A 21,822-nucleotide genomic window follows, 5' to 3' on the forward strand; every position below is an offset into this window, starting at 1 on the left:
AACACCACTGCAACTGGAGTTGGTTATGAGCAGCCATGGGGACACTGGGAATTGAACCCGTGTCCTCCAGAAGAACAGCCAGAGTTCTTAACCTGAGCCATCTCTCCAGCGCCCTAAAGTTCTATTCTTACCAGCTTAACTGGGATTAAAAAAAACAAAAAAACTCAAGTTGTTCATGAACAGATAACTGGATAAAAAGAGTTAGATTAGGCAAAACTTAAAAAAAAAGGAGGAGTAGGAAGGGGGAGAGGGGGAGGGAGGAGGAGAAGAACTGAGCTCGATCCCGGGGACCCACACGGGTGGAAGGATAGAACTAACTCTTGAAGGTTCTGGTGGCCTGGTGCCCCGCCCCCCCAACACACACACAATAAATAAATCAATGTACAAAAATCAACTGAAGCTAGCAGAGAGATAACAAAATATTTGTTTTATTATTGTAAAGTTAAAAATAGTAGACAAGCTTATCTAGTTTACAGTTTCAAAGCAGAATACAAATATATAAATTATTGCATGTAACAACCCAGATAATGGCTAAATAAACTTTTTCAGGGAAACAAACTTAAGTGTTTAAACCACAGCAGTTTCATTTTCACTTTCTAAATGTCAGCACAGTTGTTTAAAAGAAACTTCTAACAGCAGAGGTTAAAGTTCAGTATGCTAGTCAGGTTTAAAGCATCTCTCTGTCACACACACACACACACACACACACACACACACACACACACACACACACACACCCCACTACTGAACACGTTAAACCACCTCTCCTGGAGGCAGTAGGACAGGGAAAAGGAAACCGAGGAAACACCAGACTAAACACCCCCCTCCCAAAGCAAGCGCAGCCGGGGCAGCGTTGGACAAGTGCATCTCCATGACATTTTTGCTTCATGTTGGTACACTTGAAATTAGGGCAAAATTACTAAGTAATTGTAACAGAGACTCCTTCCAACTAAAAAGAATAGTGAAGATATGATTTATGAGCTAAGTGTTAAAAATCTTAATGTCCCAGACCCACGTGATCCGGTTCACATCAAGGCAGATGTAGCCTGAGGCTGTTGTTCAGGTGAGGGCTGATGTGGGCGGAAGAGAAGAAATGTAAGGCCAAGGCGCATTCTTCTCAGCCCTGTGTGACCCCCTCTTCCCCACAGAGCCCTACTATTCCAGCCGATAAACCCTTTTTACCCCTCATCACAAAGCTGAACTTGGCAAGGGTATTTATTTGTTTGTTTATTTATTTTTTACTAAATTTCCTCAAAAAAAAAAATTCTGTTCAAGGTAAAAATGGAATCAGACCAAAATCAAAACAAATCTCTGCTTTAAAGTCGTATCTTAATAGACAGTATATAAAATTTTTATACTTATGAAGTTTTAAAATATTCACACATCTTGCTTTAGCATGAACAATAGTAACATCTGTCAGTAAATGAACTGGCAAGAAAGTAAAAAAAAAACCAAAAGTATCAATATACTCTACCATTAAAGTATTTCATGTACATGTAATTTTCATGGTCACAAATCTAAACCCTCTAAAAAGCTACATAGATCTCTAAAATGCCTGCTTAAGTTTGGAACACACACACGTTGTATGTGCTACATACAATGATAACAAGCAACACGGATTTCTCCTGAAAAGAAACAAAATAAAACCCAAACTGGTAAGCATTAATACAAATGAATCAAATTAATTACTTTAAAAATGAACCAAAAAAATCCTAACAGGCCTCAGCAGTATAAACACCAAGATAAATGTATTATATAAACAAAATAAAAAGGTAAAAGCCATTTTCAACAGCAGATCAGATACAACACAAAACCAAGGAATCATAAACTACCTACTAAATGGTAACAGAATATACTTCAACTGTGTTTCTGAAATCACTTGCCAACATGAACACATTTTGAAAAATAATCCTTACATGTTTCTAAAAATGGGCACTTTATGGTGAAATGAACATGTAGCTTAGAAACCTAAGGACTTCTCTTTACTCCAATACTGCATACAAGAATCACACAATGAAATGAATCAACTGTTGGGCTCACGGGCATTGTGTTGCAAGTGAACGCCTTTTCCAAATAGCTAATTTAGAAACTAATACTAGAATCAAAGGATAAGACAGTAATCTCAAGAGAAACATTACAAGGTGGGACAAGACAAAAATTGAAGCCAGGCATGGCAGTGTGTGTTGAACCCCAGCATTCAGTAAGATCAATGCTAAGTTTGAGGCCAGCCTGAGCAACATAATAAAACCCAAACCAAACCCTCTATATATTTACCAGGGCCTGATGTATGCCAGGCACATAAAAACACCGATCTTTAAAGACAAAAATCATGCTAAAATCACATCTGACTTATGATTTTAAAACTCTTCATCTTGTTTAGCTATGAAATCTAGTATGACAACATTTTCCTTCACGCCTCACACTCACAGAAACTCTGAAATGGAAGGGCTCACTAACAGTCTGTCTTCTGTTATTTTTAAAAAGTGAAATCATGAAGGAGTGTTTCTTCTGAACTTTCTCAAAACATACTGACAATGATTTAGAAAGAAGCAAATACGGGAACCAGTGTTTGTGATAGTTCCTATTTCCCTAAACTGTAATTCAACTCCGTCCCCATCTTATTTATACACATACAATAACTGCATATTCAATCAAGAGAGCACGTGAAGCTAGGCGCGTAGGATACACACCTCAATCACAGCACTGTATCTCCGCCTGAGGCAGAACTGTCACAAATTTCAGGCCAGCCTGGCCTAGAGAATTCTAGGCCAGCCAGAGCTATGTAGCAAGACCCCGTCTCAAAACAAACAGACAAACAAAAACAAAAAAACCACCACCAACAACAAAACCAACTACAACAAATAACTGGTGGGTCAACTCTATGAAATACTGTACTCCAACAAAATTCATGTGAATGAGCACCAGACAGAGATGTAGGAGCACCATTCCTTTGACGTTTCAGGTGAAATATCTAAATGAAATGAATGGGAGGTCCCAGTTAAGACCTTAGATTCGGGAAAATCCCAGTTAGTCCAAACTCATTAGTAAACTGAATGTTTGCCAGGAAATTCTTTAAAGAGATCAGCAAACGTTTTTTCTTTGGATAACACTGGTATTTAGGACTGCACCATAAGTCTTCTGTTATAGAAATACACTAAGTACTGCACATACCAAATCCGAAGTACCCTGGACTCCTATGGCTGCCCTGACTGCCTTTACATCATCAAGAAAGAAGCCCAAATGTGTGCAATACCCTGGCTGCTAACAGTCTTAATGAGTTACGCCAAGCAGGAGTTCAGTCAAACTTGAAAATGTAACCATAACAATGAAGCACTGAAATACTTACTGGCATAATCAGGACAGACACGTCTCTACCCAGCTTGTAAATGTGGATCCTTCCATATTGCACACATTCAATTTAAAGCTTATCAAAACTAAGGCAATGCATTCATCTCCACTCTCCAGGTTTGAATTTCATTTTGGATGACTCAAAAAAACTGAAACTAAAAAGTATTGTCTTCAAAACTTCCCTCCAAAAAGCCTCAAGGTTCAGTTTAGTCAGGAAAGAGCAAAAACAATGGGCTATCACAACCCATGCACAAACCCAGGCCAGCTGAACACATCTCAGCATCAGGGAAAGGGGCTTTTCCCACAGGGAAGCATTTCTTTGCTTAGTCAAACACTATTTGTGTTCAACATTAAAGTCTGACCCTTGCCCAGATACAGTGCCAAGATCAAGGCAGAAATCATCTCCAGGCATGTAGCTGCCAAGCCAATGGGGCTGTGTTTCCTTAGACCTACCACACAAATACACTCTAAGCACCAGTTAAAACCAATCTAGAGCCCATCTTAATTTGGGATTGGTAATAACTTTTATTATGTCATTAAATCTTATCTTGAGGTAATTTATTAGTTAAGAATCTAGAACTTAAGTAGCTTATCTTTTTAAAAATGGGCTTATTTTATTGAATTGTTGAATTTTTTTTTTTTTTTTTTTTGGTCCTGGCAACCTTCTATCCCTTTAGATTTTAAAACTTAGAAAAGTACCTTAAATGCTTTCTTTCTTTCTTTTTTTTTTTTTTTTGAGGACCAATTTCAGTACACTGGACTCAGGGCTGAGAGCTGGTTTACTTTACCCAAAACCTATAACATAGCAAAGAAAGTCAGGAGAGTTAAGAAGTCGAGTGGGGCCGGGCGGTGGTGGCGCACGCCTTTAATCCCAGCACTCGGGAGGCAGAGCCAGGCGGATCGCTGTGAGTTCGAGGCCAGCCTGGGCTACCAAGTGAGCTCCAGGAAAGGCGCAAAGCTACACAGAGAAACCCTGTCTCGAAAAACCAAAAAAAAAAAAAAAAAAAAAAAAGAAGTCGAGTGGGATGTCTACTCTTATGGAGACTGACACACAAGAACCAGAATAGTATTTTCTTCCTAAGCTAACTCACATTTGCTTTCATTAGAAAACAATAATGTGCTTTATTTCCTTGGATATTTGCTTTAAAAAGTGATTAATTTCATTTTCCAATGCTGTTAGTATTTAAGATAGCTCAACTAGGCAGACTGCTTCTCCAAATACTATCCAAAACACATTTATCTTTGGAAAGAAAGATAACAGTTATAAAAACACTGTATCCCCAAAATGCAGTGATCTTCACATGGGTGAACATATTCACACATGGAAGTGCAAATACATATGGCCATTCAAATACACATTTATAAAGACAATGAAAAATACCCAAAATAGCAATTTTATATATAAAATTTTATATTAAAATATTGCTCATAAATAAGGTGATATTAGGAATTCTACTTCCGTCTTAAAAATTATCTCTAGTAGTTTAGACTAATGTAAGACCTTATTAGGCTTCTATTGTTTTGACAGCTGAGTTACAATAGAAAATGTCCAATAAAAACACACTGTAACAGTATATTTAAGTAGTCACACATGGTGAAAGTTAGGGAGGGGCATCGAGTAATTATAAGAAAACGTCCCCAAATGAAGCCAAATGATTAACCCTAGACTAGAGTGATCCGCTTTATTAGGTAAAGATAATAAATATTATCTTATGTTTTGCAAGTACAACAACCATAAAAATGGACCGTAACTTTCTTCAAACATTTTCTAGGTGCACATGCTTGGCAGCCCAGCAGGGTGAAGCACAGGAACTACGTTCAGTTCAGTTGTTTATGGGCAGGTGTGATCTCGCTCCTGCCCGGCCAACTTGCAGGCATGGTAACTTGGAGTAGTTCTTGAGAAGCTGCTCGATGGCAACATGACGGACATGGAGCTCTGACGCCAGAGAGTCCTTTTCTTGCACTTGGTGGGTTAACTCTTCAAAAACTCCTGTGAGGATTTCAAAGGCAGTTTCAGTGTTAGCGCACAGGAAGCTAACCCTGAGACTTCGGTCTGAAGTAAACAGAGGCACCATGCACTGGGTAAAGCTCAGGATTGACAGGAAACTCATTTGATACCAAGGAAAACAGCTGTTTTCTCTGCAGCCTATCAGTGGGGATCATTCTATTGTATTTCCTGTAGACAACAGAGATGCTGTCTCCTCTCCATCAAGTGCAACTTAAGAAAGACTACAGTATACACCGCAGAAACAGTGGCCACCATTTGAGCCTCTTATCCCTTTTAACCTACAAGTAGGCTCAATCAATATATAATGACTTGTCAGAGAAATGCTCATTAATATCCAGGTCCAGAAACTCCTCTGAGAGGCTTGGAACAGATTCCCTGGATTTTCAAAAGCCTGGTTCCTATGATCGTGTATGTATGTGCTCCAGGGGAGTCATCTAAACCTTCTCCTTGAATAGCCTTTTTTTTTTTTTTTTTTTTGAGACAGGGTTTCTCTGTGTAGCTTTGCGCCTTTCCTGGAACTCACTTGGTAGCCCAGGCTGGCCTCGAACTCACAGAGATCCGCCTGCCTCTGCCTCCCAAGTGCTGGGATTAAAGGCGTGCGCCACCACCGCCCGGCCTTGAATAGCCTTTTATGGATAAATTCAATAGTAATGGCCAGCAGCTCACAGGGACACCGTGAGAGATAAATGATGTCCTACGTGTAAAGAACGCAGAGTAAGTACTTAACCAATGTCAACTGGGATTACCCGTGTTAGTTTACTGTTTTCAGGTGGTTTTGCAGTTAAGTCTGCTATTGACTGAATCCATCGTCTCTGTAAGCAACTTAGAGGTCTCCAACGTGCAGCTAACTGCCTCACCGAAATTGGAAGAGCTGGAGCAAGAGGCAGTGGGGATGGGAATACTGTAGATGCTGATGTTTCTGACGATGCTACAGAATCAATTCTGTGGTTTCTTTTGAAGACCTGATAGTGAGGGTATGATTTATTTTTTTAAACAAAACCCTGACATATTTATGGACAAAACAATACATTGTCAGGGTTCTCAAAATAATCCATGCTGGTGGCTGACGTGGGACGAGAGGAATGGAAACAGGTGGTAAGGAAAACACACAGCCTTGTTTTAGTAACAGTTGACGCTGATAACGACAGGCAGTGGTCACTACGCTTACCTCACTATTTTTATGTGTTGTTTCAAATGGTTCATAGTTTATAGAGATAACCAGGGATATTACGACTGCCTTCCGGAACTACCAGGATGCATAGCCCAGGGTACCTGGCACAGTGAGTGGCCCACAGTGGAGTCAAGGATGGCAAGAGGCAGAGGTTAGCTGTAGTCTCCCTCCTACTTAGAGTATTTTTCCTGACGGTCCTAACGAAACTTTCCCTTACTGTTTGCCTCAGAATCCTCAACAGGTCTATCTTAATTTCCAAATTTAAATAATGTGGACGCTAACAAATGTCCAATCCTGGGGGATATCTTTGTAGCAACATTTTCACACACAACAAAAAGCACTGAAGGCGATTCTTTACCCTGGATTTGCTGTTGGAGCCTTGAGTTCAGTTCTTCTACTTCCTCAAGAGTCATTGAGTTCACTGAAACATGAAATACATTCATCGTTAGCACAGACAACCTCAGAAAGTGAGTTTTTGTCAGTGTCTTCGGCAAAGAATGTGCAGCTCATTCCCAATACAACATCCAACAGAACCCCAGGTCTCCATCATTGGTTCTTAAAGTGTAGCACATTCTGACCACAAAACCTTTCAGGAACACGTTTTCTATATCACTACCTCCATCATCCACAGGAAACAAGAGTTTGAAAAGGGAGGGAACGTCATCAGATTGTTGGATTCTGCTATCTTCTTTTTCAGTTTTCAGAAGTACTAGTCTCTGCCTGTTTACACTGACTCTGATTAAGCTCTGGATAAGTGACGACCTGGGGTTTTAAAATACTACTTTAAAGTACTGTGAAATGTCTATCTAGTAAAACAACCTTTACATGAAGAATTAAGAACTTGTCTAAAGACACAGTTAAGGTCCCTTTGGAGTGAAAATAATTCAAGCCAATTAAAATCACCCCAGTGAGATTTTGTAGAAAAGGTGCAGGCAAAAGAAGTCATTTAAAATTTTAAAATAAATACCCACATTAACTTCTACCCTTTAGTACATACTAAAGTATTTAGTAAATACTGTATTTAGTATACTAAATACTGTATAAGTATTTAGTAAATACTGTCAGATGTTTAAGTTGGGCTCCTGGCCAACTAGTCTATTAAGGGTTAGCAACATGGCGATGTATACTGGCCAATCGCTCCAGTTACAGAAACAGTGGGAACTCTGAATTTCCAATTCACTCTGCTGATTCCATTCCATTTGGTCACTAAAAATGGCCAAAGAAATGATGGAGCCAATGAAAGTCAGTATAGAACACATACTCAGAAGCATTCCAGAGAAGTTTTTAAGACATCTCACATTCACTGAGGTGCATCTGTCACTTAAATATTATGTTCACCAAATCTATAATTCTACACACACACACACACACACACACACACACACACACACACACACACAGAGAGAGAGAGAGAGAGAGAGAGAGAGAGAGAGAGAGAGAGAGAGAGAGAGAAAACCAAATCAACCCAAACCAACTACCCCCCAACCCCCCAACACGAACAAACCACACAGTCTCCGCCTTTCTTCTTCCTCCCACACAACTTACGCTGTTCTCTGCTGTAATGCGGATTCTGGGGCGGGACAGTTGCCTCTGGACCAGAGCTCATCTCCTCTTTCTTCTGCGCCTGGTTGTGTGTGTGAGGCCACAGTGCATCTGAGCCTTGCAATATAGCAAGCCCAAAGTCTGTATTTTCCCCCTGCTCCAAAATCCTTTGTGTATAGCTCGAGATGGCACCCGTGTTCCCAGCGACCCCTTTGGCAGAGTACTTTGGCACCTGAGAGTCAAACTGTGGGAGCAATTTCTTATCCGGCTTATGCCTGAAATTAAACAGGTGATGTTGGGTATTTTTGGAACACTCGGGATCCAAGTCCATATCCTTATTTTGTGCATACTGTACAATCCAGTTTATCTTCTTACTCAGAATGGTTTTAACTCCTTCATAAGTACTTTTGGAAAGCTTGGATCGAGAACAATCCTGGTTTGCAATTAAATGATATTTTTCAAAGCAGTCTTTATGGCCTCTCAGTGATTTGGTATGTAGAAGACTAGATTTTCGTACTCCTAAAATGAAAAGAAGACAGAATGAAAACTCAAAAAAATACATTTTCTTAACAAAACATTACTTTAAGTACAAATGAATCTTAGTGAATTCTTGATAGAACTCATCTGCAAATTAGAGAAGAATGTTAAATATTGACACCGACAATACAAAATGTAGCCTAATCTGTGTTTCCATTTAGCTTTCTATTCAAAATGTTTTTATTCATTTACAGTATGTGTGCACTTAGATGTGTATGTGTGCACTTACATGTGTACGTGTGTTCACACAGGCTGGTGTATGTGTGGAGGCCCAAGGTCAACCAAGTGTGTCTCTCCTGGCCTGCTCTCCACCTTTATTTCTTGAGACTGAGTCCTTGCTGAACTTGAAACGCAGTGACTTGGCAAGGTGGTCTGGTCAGTGAACCCCCCTAGCCACCGCTCTGCCTATCGTGGCCAGCATTCTAGGGATCAGAGTCAGGGCCCATGCTAAAACAGCAGGGGCTTTACTTTATTGAGTGATAGCTCCAGCTCAACAGTAATATATAAAATATATTTTATATGTATTATAATATATATTACATATTATATATATATCCCCCCCCCGCGCCCCAGTTTTTTAAGATAGGGTTTCTCTGTGTAGTTTTGGTGCCTGTCCTGGATCTCACTCTGTAGACCAGGCTAGCCTCGAACTCACAGAGATCCACCTGGCTCTGCCTCCCAAGTGCAGGGATTAAAGGTATACACCATCATCGCCTGGCTCAACGGTAGTATTTTTATGACTAGCAAAGACTTTTGAAAACTTTAATGATTCGGTTTTGAGTCTCGGTTCAGTGGCGTATTAGTGGATACAATCTAAAAACAGACACTGTTGTTCCCAGCAATCACTAGTTCTTCATAAAGTACATACATAAAGCACACACTGAGCTCTGGCCTTGGTAAATAAAGTAGAGGGTGATCCCTGAAGATACCCAGCATCAACCTCAGGATTTCCACTTGATGCACACATGAATCTGCATACATGTGTACCCACACAAAAGAACACAATTACATACACTACAAACACATGTACCCCAGAAAGCTTTTTTCCCCAACAACATATGTTAATCATATTAAGAAAATTGTTTTGAAAAAGTCTATTATCAAACCTATACTCATGCCCTATCCCCTCTTCTCCAATTCCTCCCCTGTTCCTCGGCACTATCCTTACCCAGCCACAAGCCTAAGATTTGCCCAGCCACCAGTTCTTGGCCCAGTATCTGAGTTTTGGTACTAGGCATGAGTTTTGTTTTATAGAACTGGCCTTAAAGTATATCAGAAAATGACTGGTTACTACTTAACACTGTGGCCACTGTTGACCAGTGGGCGTATCTTGCTAGGCCAGTCATTCTTCACAGCTGGACAAGACCATTTCTCTTCTCCTTCTGGTGCATAGTACCCTCTGGTACCGCGATGACAGCCCGTGGGGAGGGAACATACAGGTCGGGACCAGACTGATGTTACCATATTCTGTGACACAAGTATGTGTCCTCTTTAGCAGCAGGGTCTGACCATCAAGTTTTGGAGGGTAACTAAGAGCAATGACAATAATCCTGTAATGTCTGAGGATCTATGGGACGTCACCAATGAGTTATGGTTTGAATTGGAAGATATACACCAGAATTAGAATATATAAATATATATATATAATTTATAAATATACAAACATAAAAGTCTTACAAATGCAATCAACTGTTTCAATTTATTTTGTAAGAAAATCAAAATGTCTACACTTGTCAGTTTAATTTTATTCTTAACTTATCAAGGTAATTTTTATCTTCTAGAAGGAACGAATTATACACAATTATTACTCATACAACATTAAGCCCATTACTCAGTCTAAATTCAACTCACAAGTATTCATGACATACTAGAAATAATGGAAATATTTTGACTACCCCTTTATAGCTCCTAGTTTTCTTAGTGAAGCTTTTTAAAATATAGGATACATTCTCAAATTCAAAACATTTTTTTTTCCAAAATAGTCATGCATTTTTATCATTCAAGACATGTTACTGAAGTCAAACCGTTCTCCTTCCATAAAGGTAACTCAGGCATGTGCAGTTTTAAATGAATGCCTGCCAGAAAGATTCAGTCTAAGTATGTGTGAAAATGGAGTAAGGAAAGCCACTGAGGTGCTAGGTTAGAAAAACAAAACAAAACAAAACAAAAAACAAAACAAAAAAACCCCACCAAAACCAAAAACCACATTTCAAGGGAAAAGTTACATTCCTTATGCCATCCTAACTTGAAAAGCTCAAACTGTGATTTTATTAACTGAAACTCTGGTAAGAGAATGTAACATTTGTATTTCAGCAGCATCAAGTAAGAAATCAAAGTGCCATGCTAGCTAACACTGGGACTCTGTCCAGGTCTCATGCTGGGTAGCCTAACAGCTCCGTACGCCGCATACATGCTTTCTAGAACCTACAACTCTTGCTCTCAGATGGTCCTATCGGTTCCTAGCGTTCATCATGTCGAAATGAATCTCCCCTGCTTCCACTCTTGACACTCAGAACACACTGTCAGTGTGGGAGCCACTGACCAGTCAAGAATGTGAAACACTGCTCCTGAGCCCCTCCTGCCCCATGCTACCCCTCATCCATTGCGAACCTGGGCCATTAATAGCCACATCTTCTATCTGGTCCTCACTTCCTCTAAGAAGTCTTCTCTAACCAACACACCTAGGTTGGTTCCATTCACAAGGTTTTTTACACCTGCCTCTTCACTGGCTTTTATTTCTTGCCAGGTGAGTTCTGTGTAGAAAGGGGCCATTATCTAGCTTACTCACAGGCATCCCCAGTCTTAGTGTCTGTCACGTAATAAGAAGTGGTTAAAGACATCGGGGAAAGTTACAGGAATATTTGAAAAGCAGCAGCAGTAACAATAACAATAAAAGCCTTATTTTACCACCTGTCATGTACAGACAAATCACTGCAGTTTAACCCATCTTACTTAAAGGGGAGGAGGCAGTTTGGGCAGCTTACTCAGAGGACACTTAAGGGCATCTGTCTGTGAAGTCATTCCTACACTTAAGTCTAGAGGGCTGACCATCTAAGGAAGTAGTGCGTGGCACTGATACAAATAGGTTCCTGTGATATCAGTCTGCCCAGAAGATGACAGAGTTTACTTCATTATATATTTTAGATAGCAATTTAGTTTTTGGTTAAATTATAACAAAATTTTAACCTTACTAAATTTTAAAATTCAATTTGAAAATATTTGTGAACACACATTAACTATCCCATGCAATAGCAAACAAAAAAGTAAAACCATAATACCAGGACTACTTCATATCATTTTTAATATAGAAAAAAAATGTATCTCAATTTATAATAGCAATATGCCTGTCATCTTATGTAAACTCTTCAGTGATTATGTTTTTTCTAGTTTACCATTTCACATTAACACTGGAGAAATAATCATTTCTATTATCAGAGATCTCAGGATTGAAGGGATCAGGGACAGAAGGGGAGGCATGACACCGTGAGAGGCCAGAGGAGGCCACTGCTGAAAGTACAGCCTTGGTTGCAGTTGGAGACCCAGGACACTGGAGATGCCAGGACTGTTGGACATCCACTAAGGACAAGCAGCAGGTGTGGAAGGGAGCTGTCCTGAGCCTACGAGATAAGCATGCATGCTATGGCTAGCAAAGTCAGGGAAGTAGAGATGCCAAAGCCCTTTGGAGCCAAGCTTACAAGTGAGTCCCAGATGTCCGGCACAGAGCTACCAGATCTCAGAATTACATTGCTGAACCTTGGTTTTACTTAAGTGTGATTATTTTTATGCCCTGGTTCTTTCCTCTTAGAGTAATAAAATATTTAACTTACTCTGTATTTTCCCGGAGCACAAACAAGAGATTTTTTTTAATTGTAAAGAGAAACTGAACTTTTAAATGATAGAATTTTTTAAAGACTGTGAGACTTTTAAGGCTGTACTGTATTTTATATCTAATATTAGCAGTAGGATCTTAGGGACAAATACGAAAGGAAAGGTTATGGTTTAGAGTGTTGTGTCAGAGTTAACAAGGGATGGGTTGTCATAGTTTCAGCTGTCAACCTGACACAGTTGACAAAGTGTTTACCCCAGCAACAGAAAACTAGCCAGAACACAGAATTTTTACTTAAACCTTTCTGAAAACTCTCCTCATCACCCACCTGGCAGGTTGTCCTCACAATTACATTCTTTAATTCTCTCTTTAAAATAAAGTCGCCTATCAAAGCCCCCAGAGGGGCAACAACTAATCAAACATGAATATTTATGTATAACTGCCACTCTAATTCTTAAAATTGAGGCTATCCCTGGGCTTTTATTTCACCTGCTTACTGTGGGACTAAAATGCTTCTTCCTAGAAGAGATGAAACTCTGAAAGTCATTTTTTAAAAGCCACAACTGCCAAAACCCTTTAAAAAGTTGTACTTCTCGGGGCTGGAGAGATGGCTCAGAGGTTAAGAGCCTATCCTTACAGAGGACCTGAGTTCAATTCCCAGCAACCACATTGTGGCTCACAACCATCTGTAATGAGGTCTGGTGCCCTCTTCTGGCCTGTAGGCATACATACAGGCAGAACACGGTGTAATAAATAAATAAATCTTAAAAAAAAAGTTATACTTCTCATCCCACCCATCCTAACTTCTTGTAATCGTATGTGTGATTAACTAGTAGTGAATCATCCATCCTAACTTCTTGTAATCATATGTGTGATTAACTAGTAGTGAGTCAACTAAGCAGTTTACTGGTCTTATCAAGAAACATGGTCTTGCACACTGTCCCTGCTGACACCACACAGCTTTACTTCATGAGTTCTTCTTCGATCACATTACCTGACTACCAGGTGGACATTTAGTTATCAACTAGACCCTGTTCTGATTTTGAGGGTTTTCCTACTGGCAGGACTATGGGATTTTTTTTTTCTTAATCAAGCAAGAGAGTTTAGTTATGACCTCAAGTTAACTTAACATTCAGTAAAATAATTTAAGAATTTAAGCATATATGGGGCTGGAGAGATGGCTCAGAGGTTAAGAGCACTCCTCTTCCAGAGGTCCTGAGTTCAATTCCCAGCAACCACATGGTGGCTCACAACCATCTGTAATGAGATCTGGTGCCCTCTTCTGGCCTGCAAGGGCACATGCAGACAGAATACAGTATACATAATAAATAAATAGACCTTAAAAAAATGTAAGCACATCATCTTGAAATAAGACAATTATTTGTGCAGTAATTCATGTAATAAGTAGTGTTGCTTCCAGAAAAAATTTTTTTTAATGGAGGTTCACATTGTGTCCAGCTTAGAAAATTTTCCATGATTTAAAGTGTCTCCTTTTGATGATTTTTACCGTGGTTGCTAAGAGAGTAGAAATACTTGCACATGTTAAGTAACGTCATGTTTGTCTAAGCAATTGTTAATTATAACGATGACTGGACATACACACAGTTCCATTAGAGAACATTAAAATGAATGGAAGTCCACTTGAGGGGCAGATGGCCATTTTTGATAAACAGAACAGAAAAGCAGCCCCTTCAGTTGTAGGGGTGGCACACCAAGTGGGTCCATGACACAACTTTTGTTTGTCTCCAGTGTCTTAGAGAGAGAAAACAGAACATTACGTTCATATACAATTCTTGAGTTCTTGGTTGCTATTAAATCAAGTCTCTCAGCCACTGGCTAATATACAGGGGGAGCAACTACCATGAGAACAGAGAATGTGTTCTTAGAACCCAAACCTGAATGGATTCATGCCTATTTGTGACCTCAAAGGCTCTGAAGCCAGGTCGGGCCATCTCGATGCGTGTTACGACTGTGGTGGTATTTGTCTGGATTGACTGGTTAGAACAAGGCTTGGGCACATCCACTCTAACTATATTACTATGCATTTGTTTAGCAAGCAGAAGGCCAGCTATGGTTCAGAAGGACACAACCATTTCTTTGTTGCCAAGCTCTGCCGTAAGTGGAAGTTCAGGTTGTCTATCCTGTCATGGAAGTAAAAGTGGGAAGGCAGGCCTGGATCTGAATAGGTCCTTCCTAAGGATAGGTTCCTCCTTAGAAAGCTTTCCTAGTTGCTTCCTGTGCCTGCAGGAATGCTGTGATAAAAAGAGAATCCTATTCTTTTACCTTGTACATGTTAGCTAACTCAAGTGCCACTTAGACAACGAAGTCTGCCATGTTCAAGGTTCTGACACAGCGTTTGAAAGCAAGGCAACTGGGTATTTCTCCATCAGGTAGCAGATGGAACTATTGGTGATCACATTAAGCCAGCACACAGATGGGCTCCCCGACTTTCCCATATTTGAGAACTGTCAACTTAAGAAAGACACACAACAGGTGGTCTTACAAGGCAGATTTCAGCTCAGGGCTGGTTATGCAAGGCCAAAGGTTTCGTGTGTTAAGAAGATTAAGCAGGTAATCAAATCAGCTTACTTCAATAAGGGAATTATAAGGGAAAACTTCAGTAAGCCAAGAGTTCAGAAAAGTTAAAATATAAACCTCAGCATCAAATCACAGAGAAGCCAGGGTAGAAGTGAGTTTATGGGCTGATAGTAAGTATAAATTACAAATGATTTCAAAAACAAAGCAAACAAGAACACCCCTCTCCTGATGGGTTCTACTTTCCCATTTCTAACAGTTGGAAAGTTGGGAAAACACACCTACATAACAACTGTTTATTACTAAGAGAGTACAAAACCCACACTCGATTCCTCTCTCTAATTTGTATACCTGCTTTTTTAACCAGGGAGCTGTCTGTGATGATGTGCGTGCTCTATCTAAGCTATTAAATACTGCAAACCCCCTGTCACATAGATATTTAATATCAGAAAAGAGGTTAGTGTGACCCAGGAACTCAACTGGGAATTTGGTTTCATTTTAGCCACTGAAATTTAACCACACCGGTTAGACCACTGACTAGGACGGGGTGGCTGTCTACAGACAACTGATTAAGGGGATTAGAATGAAGGACGACAAGGCTGGAAGCCCTACCGTCTTTTCGGAAGCCTCACCGTAATGGAGGACACTTAAGTTTGTAACCACACAGAATCAAAAAAGACTAGGTCTGTTTCCCAAGTACATTAAAACACCCCAAATCCAGGTAATTGAAAGTGGCACAATTAAATAAAATTACACCACACAAGGTTTTTTTTTTTTTTTTTTTTTTTTTTTTTTTTGGGGGGGGGGGGGTTTCGAGACAGGGTTTCTCTGTGTAGCTTTGCGCCTTTCCTGGAACTCGCTCTGTAGCCCAGGCTGGCCTCGAACTCACAGAGATCCGCCTGCCTCTGCCTCCCGAGTGCTGGGTTTAAAGGCGTGCACCACCACCACCCAGGTACCACATAAGGTTTTAAGCCAACAATCCAGTTTTCTCAAACAACCCTACATGTTCCAGTGTTCCACTAAATAAGTTTAATTCGCTGTCCTAACATTTATTCTATTTTTTTTGAATGTGATGTTATCATATAAAACTCAATTAGGTGATGACACAATACAGCATCACTATGATACAACAGACTCACCAGTTTAAACATCCACTTACATGTGGCCTACAGGGACACTGACTTCCAGGAAGAGTGACAGTGTCTCAATGGTAAAGTTAAAAAGATAAGTGTTATTTGAAGACAGCCTGAAAAAATGCATTCATGGCAGCAACCACGTGAACGGGGCCAAGCCAGCCAGACGAGGTAGCAGGTCTGGAACCCAGAGCCGCAGCAACCAGCTTCTGTCTCCTAAATCGCCATCTCCCCAGTTAAGGTTTGGATCGAGAAACTGATTTTCTTACAGGTAAGAGAGATGAAGAGACCCCAGACTACGGACAGAACAGCCTATATGTTTGAACCAGTGACCCTCAAGCTCCAGGGAAGTACTTTTTATGTGTTTTATAACACCCTTTAATTATGCTGTCAAAAGCTCAAATTTTAACTTGTATTTCAGACCAATACGAGCCACGTAAATGTGACATTTTAGCAGCAGACAATTTCGTTTCTCCTTACTTTGACCACAGTGCTGTAAATATTTTTTTTAAATAACATTTCTCAATGGAGATGAAGGCAGGAACCTACTAATATAATATTGGAGCAGCAAATACTGACGTCCATTTTATCTTAGGTGAGATGAATATCTTTAAGTAGTGAGGCTATTTGTCATAACTACATTCGCATAATTCTAGGGTCAAAATAACTTTGAGCTAACCAAACAGGTTAGAAGACTACGGGAAACCAATTTTGCATAATGAAAAAAAAATGATTTTTAAATGACAGAGTACCCGGTATCGATTTAATAGTGTGGGAAGACATTAAAACTAATGATAAGCCTACCTTCAATGACTACATCTTCTCCTGGGAACTGAAGTTACATCACAGCGGGAATTTAACCAGGCAAGGGAAAGCGCTGTGTCACAGTGTTTCAGCACTGGAAAACTGGACACCAGCCAACGAGTCCTCCATGGGATGCTGGGACTGCGCAGAGCTGATGTGTGAAGAGGTACCTACGCACAGAAAGGGATGCTCCTCGTGTACTAGGTGGATGTGAAGGACAGTAATGGTGTATGCACGACCTGTGCCCCCCCCCCACGTGTCCTCACCCCAGAACGTGGTCGGAGAATCACTGAGGACAGTAAACACGTGGGATCAGGAAGCCCCCTACTCTTTCTGCTTCCTGTATTGGGACTGTTTTGTTTGGGAAGAACAACGTCCTTTACATAAGTAGGGTACATTAAAAAATATACCAGACAGTCTTGAGAAGAAGCAGAGTTGAGTTTGAAAATGAACACTAGTGTCCCTCAGTTCAAGACAAACGAGGCTTAAGTACTGTGCCATGTTCCAGTCAACCAAGTAAACAAAAAAAGACTAGGACACCGGCGGTGATAGACACATTCTTCAAACATGAATGTTGAAACTTTCGAGACGATTCTCTGCTAACAATGCCTCGACCAGAATATGTAACACGCACATGAATGGAGGCCACGCCATCCCCCCAGGCAGTCAAACCAGAACCTCAGCAGAGCTTTATTTACCTGTCAACATTTGGTGGAGAAGGAAAGGGGCACCAGGGGAGGCGGGTGAGTGAGCAGAGTGCACACCGTCTGCGTTTGGCACCAACCATCCCGCACCCCGGCAGGAGCACTTGCCGCCGCCGAGGAGGGGCATGGGCACAGAGGTGGGAAGCCCACAGGAAGGCCCAGACCTCAACGTCCACAGAACGCGAAGCTACGGTGTCTATGGAGGAGAGGCTCCGGAACACCCAGTCACAGCCAGCCGAGGAGAAGGCGGGCTCCTTCAACCCAACTCCTAACACCAGCATCTGCATCACACACTACACGGTCCTGTATTTACTGACGTCTCTACAGCCATCCTTTCTTCTCGGCCCCATAGCGGCCCTAAGGATCTTATTCATTGTTCTTCCTCATGTAGCATATACTCCAAGGGCTCAGTGATTACACCCGAGAAGGAGAAATAAACGGCGTCTAAGACACAAGGTCTGAGGTAACCAAAGGCGTAAAACTCGGACAGGAAGAAGGGAATGGTGTCCAGAGTTCCTTTGGAGGGGGAATGAGAGGCCAAGGTGAGCAGTTGAAAAGGGCTCTCAGCATGCTGAGCCTGCCAGTACAGGCTGTAACCTCAGCTATTTAGGAGGTTCCCTCAGGAGGACAGCAAGTTCAAAGTCAGCTTGGGTTGCGGCAAGTTCAAGGCCTGCCTGGAGCACTAGTGAGACCTCGCCTGAAAATAAAAAAACTAAAAAAACAAAGGGGTGGGATATAGGTCCGTGGTGGAGCTCTTGCCTGGCACACCTCAGGTCCTGGATTTAGTTCCAACACTTAAAACAAGAGGAGGAGGCGTGGGGTATGATCAAAATACACTCTATGAAGTTCTTGGAATAACAATATATATTTTTCAAAAGCGGCTAATCATGTTATGTCTGGCGTGCTATATCTGGGAGCTAAGAGCTCAACCTGAAGGAAATGGAGGACTCATGGATGAGCTGTAAAGAAACAAAAGCATGATCAGACCTGTATTTTAAAGACCCTTCTCAGTGATATTGAGGGAGAGGCCTCGGAGCGGGTGTGGCGGCGAGGGAGAGGAGAGGAAGTAAGTGGTTTCTGCGACAAAGCCAGTGAGGGACTAATGCTCTGGCCAGAGGAGCAGCCAGGGCAGGGGACGTGGGTGTGACCAGACTGCTTCTGGCCCACAGCCGACTTGCCTTTGCAATTGAGAGCGCCACCCTCTGCAGGGAAGCCCCACAGAGAACACAGTGCCCGGCTCCATGTCAGCCCCAACGCACCATTTCCAACGGAGACGAGGCCTGACTTTGTTTTCTTCACAGGCCATGACTATGTGAATGTAACACAGAAATCACCTTGGAAGCCTGGGTGCTTGACTTCTATCAACTCTCTGGGAGAAGTTCTCCATGATTTCCACCACGACACCTGTACCTGCTGCTGGAAAGGATTCTGTCCTAAGCACTGAAGACGTTCAATGACGTTTCATGTTTTCCTATGTCTCATCTCACGTCCGGCTAGTGGGATGACTCGTCCATGGTTTTGAGCTAGAAAGTCATTTGTATGTATTTACGTTATTGATGAGTAGGATATTATTACTAACAGAGTACTCTGGGTTGCATCGTCCATATGCTTGTTCTCAGCACGGATCTAAAAGCGTGCAGGATACTGCACGGTGAGTGCCCACGCTGCTGCCGCCGCATCCAGAGGTGGCGTTTGCCTGTGTCAGAGGAACCCGGAGAAGCAGTCCAAGACAGCCTGCTTCAACACTGCCTGATCGGTGTTTGGGGCAAGGCACTGTTTTTATATGTCCAGTTTACTAGGATAACTAGCTGTACTGTACGGTTATTCTGAAGGGAAGATAAAGCACTTCTGTTATATTACTAAGACTTGCAGCTTCTGAGTAGATCTCATAGTATTCGGTACATAGATCAAAATTTCCTCCCGGGTCAGTTTACAAGAAAAATCTTTGTTTGTTTTGTTTTTCGAGACAGGGTTTCTCTGTGTAGCTTTGCGCCTTTCCTGGAACTCGCTTTGTAGACCAGGCTGGCCTCGAACTCACAGAGATCCGCCTGCCTCTGCCTGCCGAGTACTGGGATTAAAGGTGTGCGCCACCACCACCTGGCTGGAAGAAGAATCTTAAAGGCAATTAATTCTCTGACGTTCTTCCAGGTAAATTCTCATAGGAAATCCACTGCTCTGCTCGTCCTTCTGTAATGGCTGGACACTTGCTGGCCAGTCAAACAGACTCCAGTCTGGTCTTTATGGAATCGCACAGGGAAAGGAAAAGGGTGTGGGAGACAAACGCAAGTTCCTACAGCAGTAAAGTGGACACAAGACCACCGAGAGGAGGGTGCAATCAAGAGAACAATACGGGGCAGGGGAGGAGATGGGGGCATCTTTAGTCACCCGCGGTGGGGAGCAGAGGCAGTCGGATCTCTGTATTGGAGGCAAGACTGGTCTGCCTAGTGAGTTCCAGTCTGACGAAGCTCCACAGCAAAATCCTGCCCCAATACAAGAGGAAAGAATAACTAAAGGGAGGTAGTGGTGGGCGGGCAGGGCGAGCAGGCTGCTCATTGGAAGGAATTTTCGTGTTTGTGTGAGGCAGGCTCTGAATCTGTATCTTAAGCTGACCCCTCCAATGCGCCAATCTCACTGCCTCAGACTCCTGCCTTCTGAAATGACTCACGTGAGCCTCTGCGCCCGGCTGAGGAATTTAACTTCTTAAGGGATTTTCACAGGCACAGTCAGTTTGGGGAGATGCACTCCTGCATAATTCAGCAAGGTGTGTAAGTCTCCACCACCTCCATACTTCATCTCCAACGGCAATACTTTGGGTGGCAGACACAAGGAGGATTTCAGTTATTTTATCCATTCATTCAAATATGACATATGGGGTAGAATAATTTACCTTTAGACAGGCAGTCTCAGGTGTTGGTGGGTTATATAAGTGGAGCTGTCTAAAATTAGCTGCAGATATAGACATTTTGAGGGGAGGGAGAGAAACAGAAGGCGATCTGCTAGGTATCTTCATGTTTAAGGTCACCAAGACCAGGGGTGAGACTAGAAGGGCTTGGGCAAAACACCAATATTGTTTCATGGAACAAAACAAGTACAACACACTGCAAAACAGCCTGTAGGAGCAGTCAGAGAGAATGGGAAAACCCCAAACGGAGCAACACTGTCAGAGGAAGCGGAACCATCACAGGCAGGGTACCACTATCGCATAGATGGTGCCACTATCATAGCTCTCGATGATGTATCCTGCATCTCCATCACAGGCAGGGTACCACTATCACATAGATGGTGCCACTATCATAGCTCTCGATGATGTATCCTGCATCTCCATCACAGGCAGGGTACCACTATCATAGCTCTCGATGATGTATCCTGCATCTCCATCACAGGCAGGGTACCACTATCACATCGATGGTGCCACTATCATAGCTCTCGATGATGTATCCTGCATCTCCATCCTTGGGAAGGTGCTACAGAGACGATGTCACGACCATAGAGAAGGTCTCGCTACCAGAAAGATCAGATCAGACAGTCTGATCTACAGTTAAACCAATGTAAACGTAAGAAAGTCCAAGAAGCATTCTTTACCCAGGGGCTGTAGGTGTAACATCTCTGGCATCAGAGACCTGGACATGAGCCCTTTTGTGCCTTTGACAACCTACGTGACTAAGAAGGTAACTTTACTTGAGTGCTTTTATTATGTCACACACCAATGAGGATAAAGTTATTTGTAGTCAGCCTTCAAGATGGGAGAAATCTACATGTCTGCTACAACAACTGCTAGATGACACTTAAAAAATCCGTTCATAAGGTTAAGGGTTTCCAGTTTCCCCACTCATGTCTATGATGTTTTTTGCTACGGATTATCACTAGATGAGAGGAAGTATTAGTCACTTCCTGTTGCATATGTAGATGAGCGTGAACTTCTAGACAAACTCAACATTGCAGATGAGGAACCTGCTGGGTCTCACAGTAGTAGTGGGGATTCCCATCTGCTGGTCTGGTTCTGGAGTCCGTATCACTGTGTGGAGTTTGGGGACCTCAAAGGTACAAAGTAGGAACCCGTGCTCCTTGTCACCCAGCTCAGTACCAGTCACTGTGGAGCTCCGTTCTAGACATCAAGTCAAAGAAAGAGATCTGGGCTCCAAGGCCAGGCACTTCTGGACAAGGGACAGTAATGACAGCTGAGCTTTTCAACAAACACCCTGGCATAACATGTC

The 21,822-nt window shown here is 41.9% G+C and overlaps 1 protein-coding gene across 4 annotated transcripts in view; it reads right to left on the bottom strand.

Annotated features, from left to right (window-relative positions):
• Positions 1–406: 406 nt before the first annotated feature.
• C12H21orf91 (chromosome 12 C21orf91 homolog) overlaps positions 407–21,822 on the bottom strand; it is a 28,536-nt gene continuing 7,120 nt past the window's right edge. For all 4 annotated transcript variants that reach the window (XM_016002140.3, XM_006983589.4, XM_016002138.3 and 1 more), the window contains exons 3-5: positions 8,073–8,588; positions 6,886–6,948; positions 407–5,338 (exon numbers count right to left, since the gene is read on the bottom strand). In XM_016002140.3, the coding sequence (XP_015857626.1) occupies positions 5,172–5,338; positions 6,886–6,948; positions 8,073–8,588 (746 nt within the window). In that variant the 3' untranslated portion in view covers positions 407–5,171. The remainder of the gene's footprint in view (positions 5,339–6,885; positions 6,949–8,072; positions 8,589–21,822) is intronic.

Source organism: Peromyscus maniculatus, chromosome 12, assembly GCF_049852395.1.
Source record: "Peromyscus maniculatus bairdii isolate BWxNUB_F1_BW_parent chromosome 12, HU_Pman_BW_mat_3.1, whole genome shotgun sequence".
Taxonomy (NCBI): Eukaryota; Metazoa; Chordata; class Mammalia; order Rodentia; family Cricetidae; genus Peromyscus; species Peromyscus maniculatus.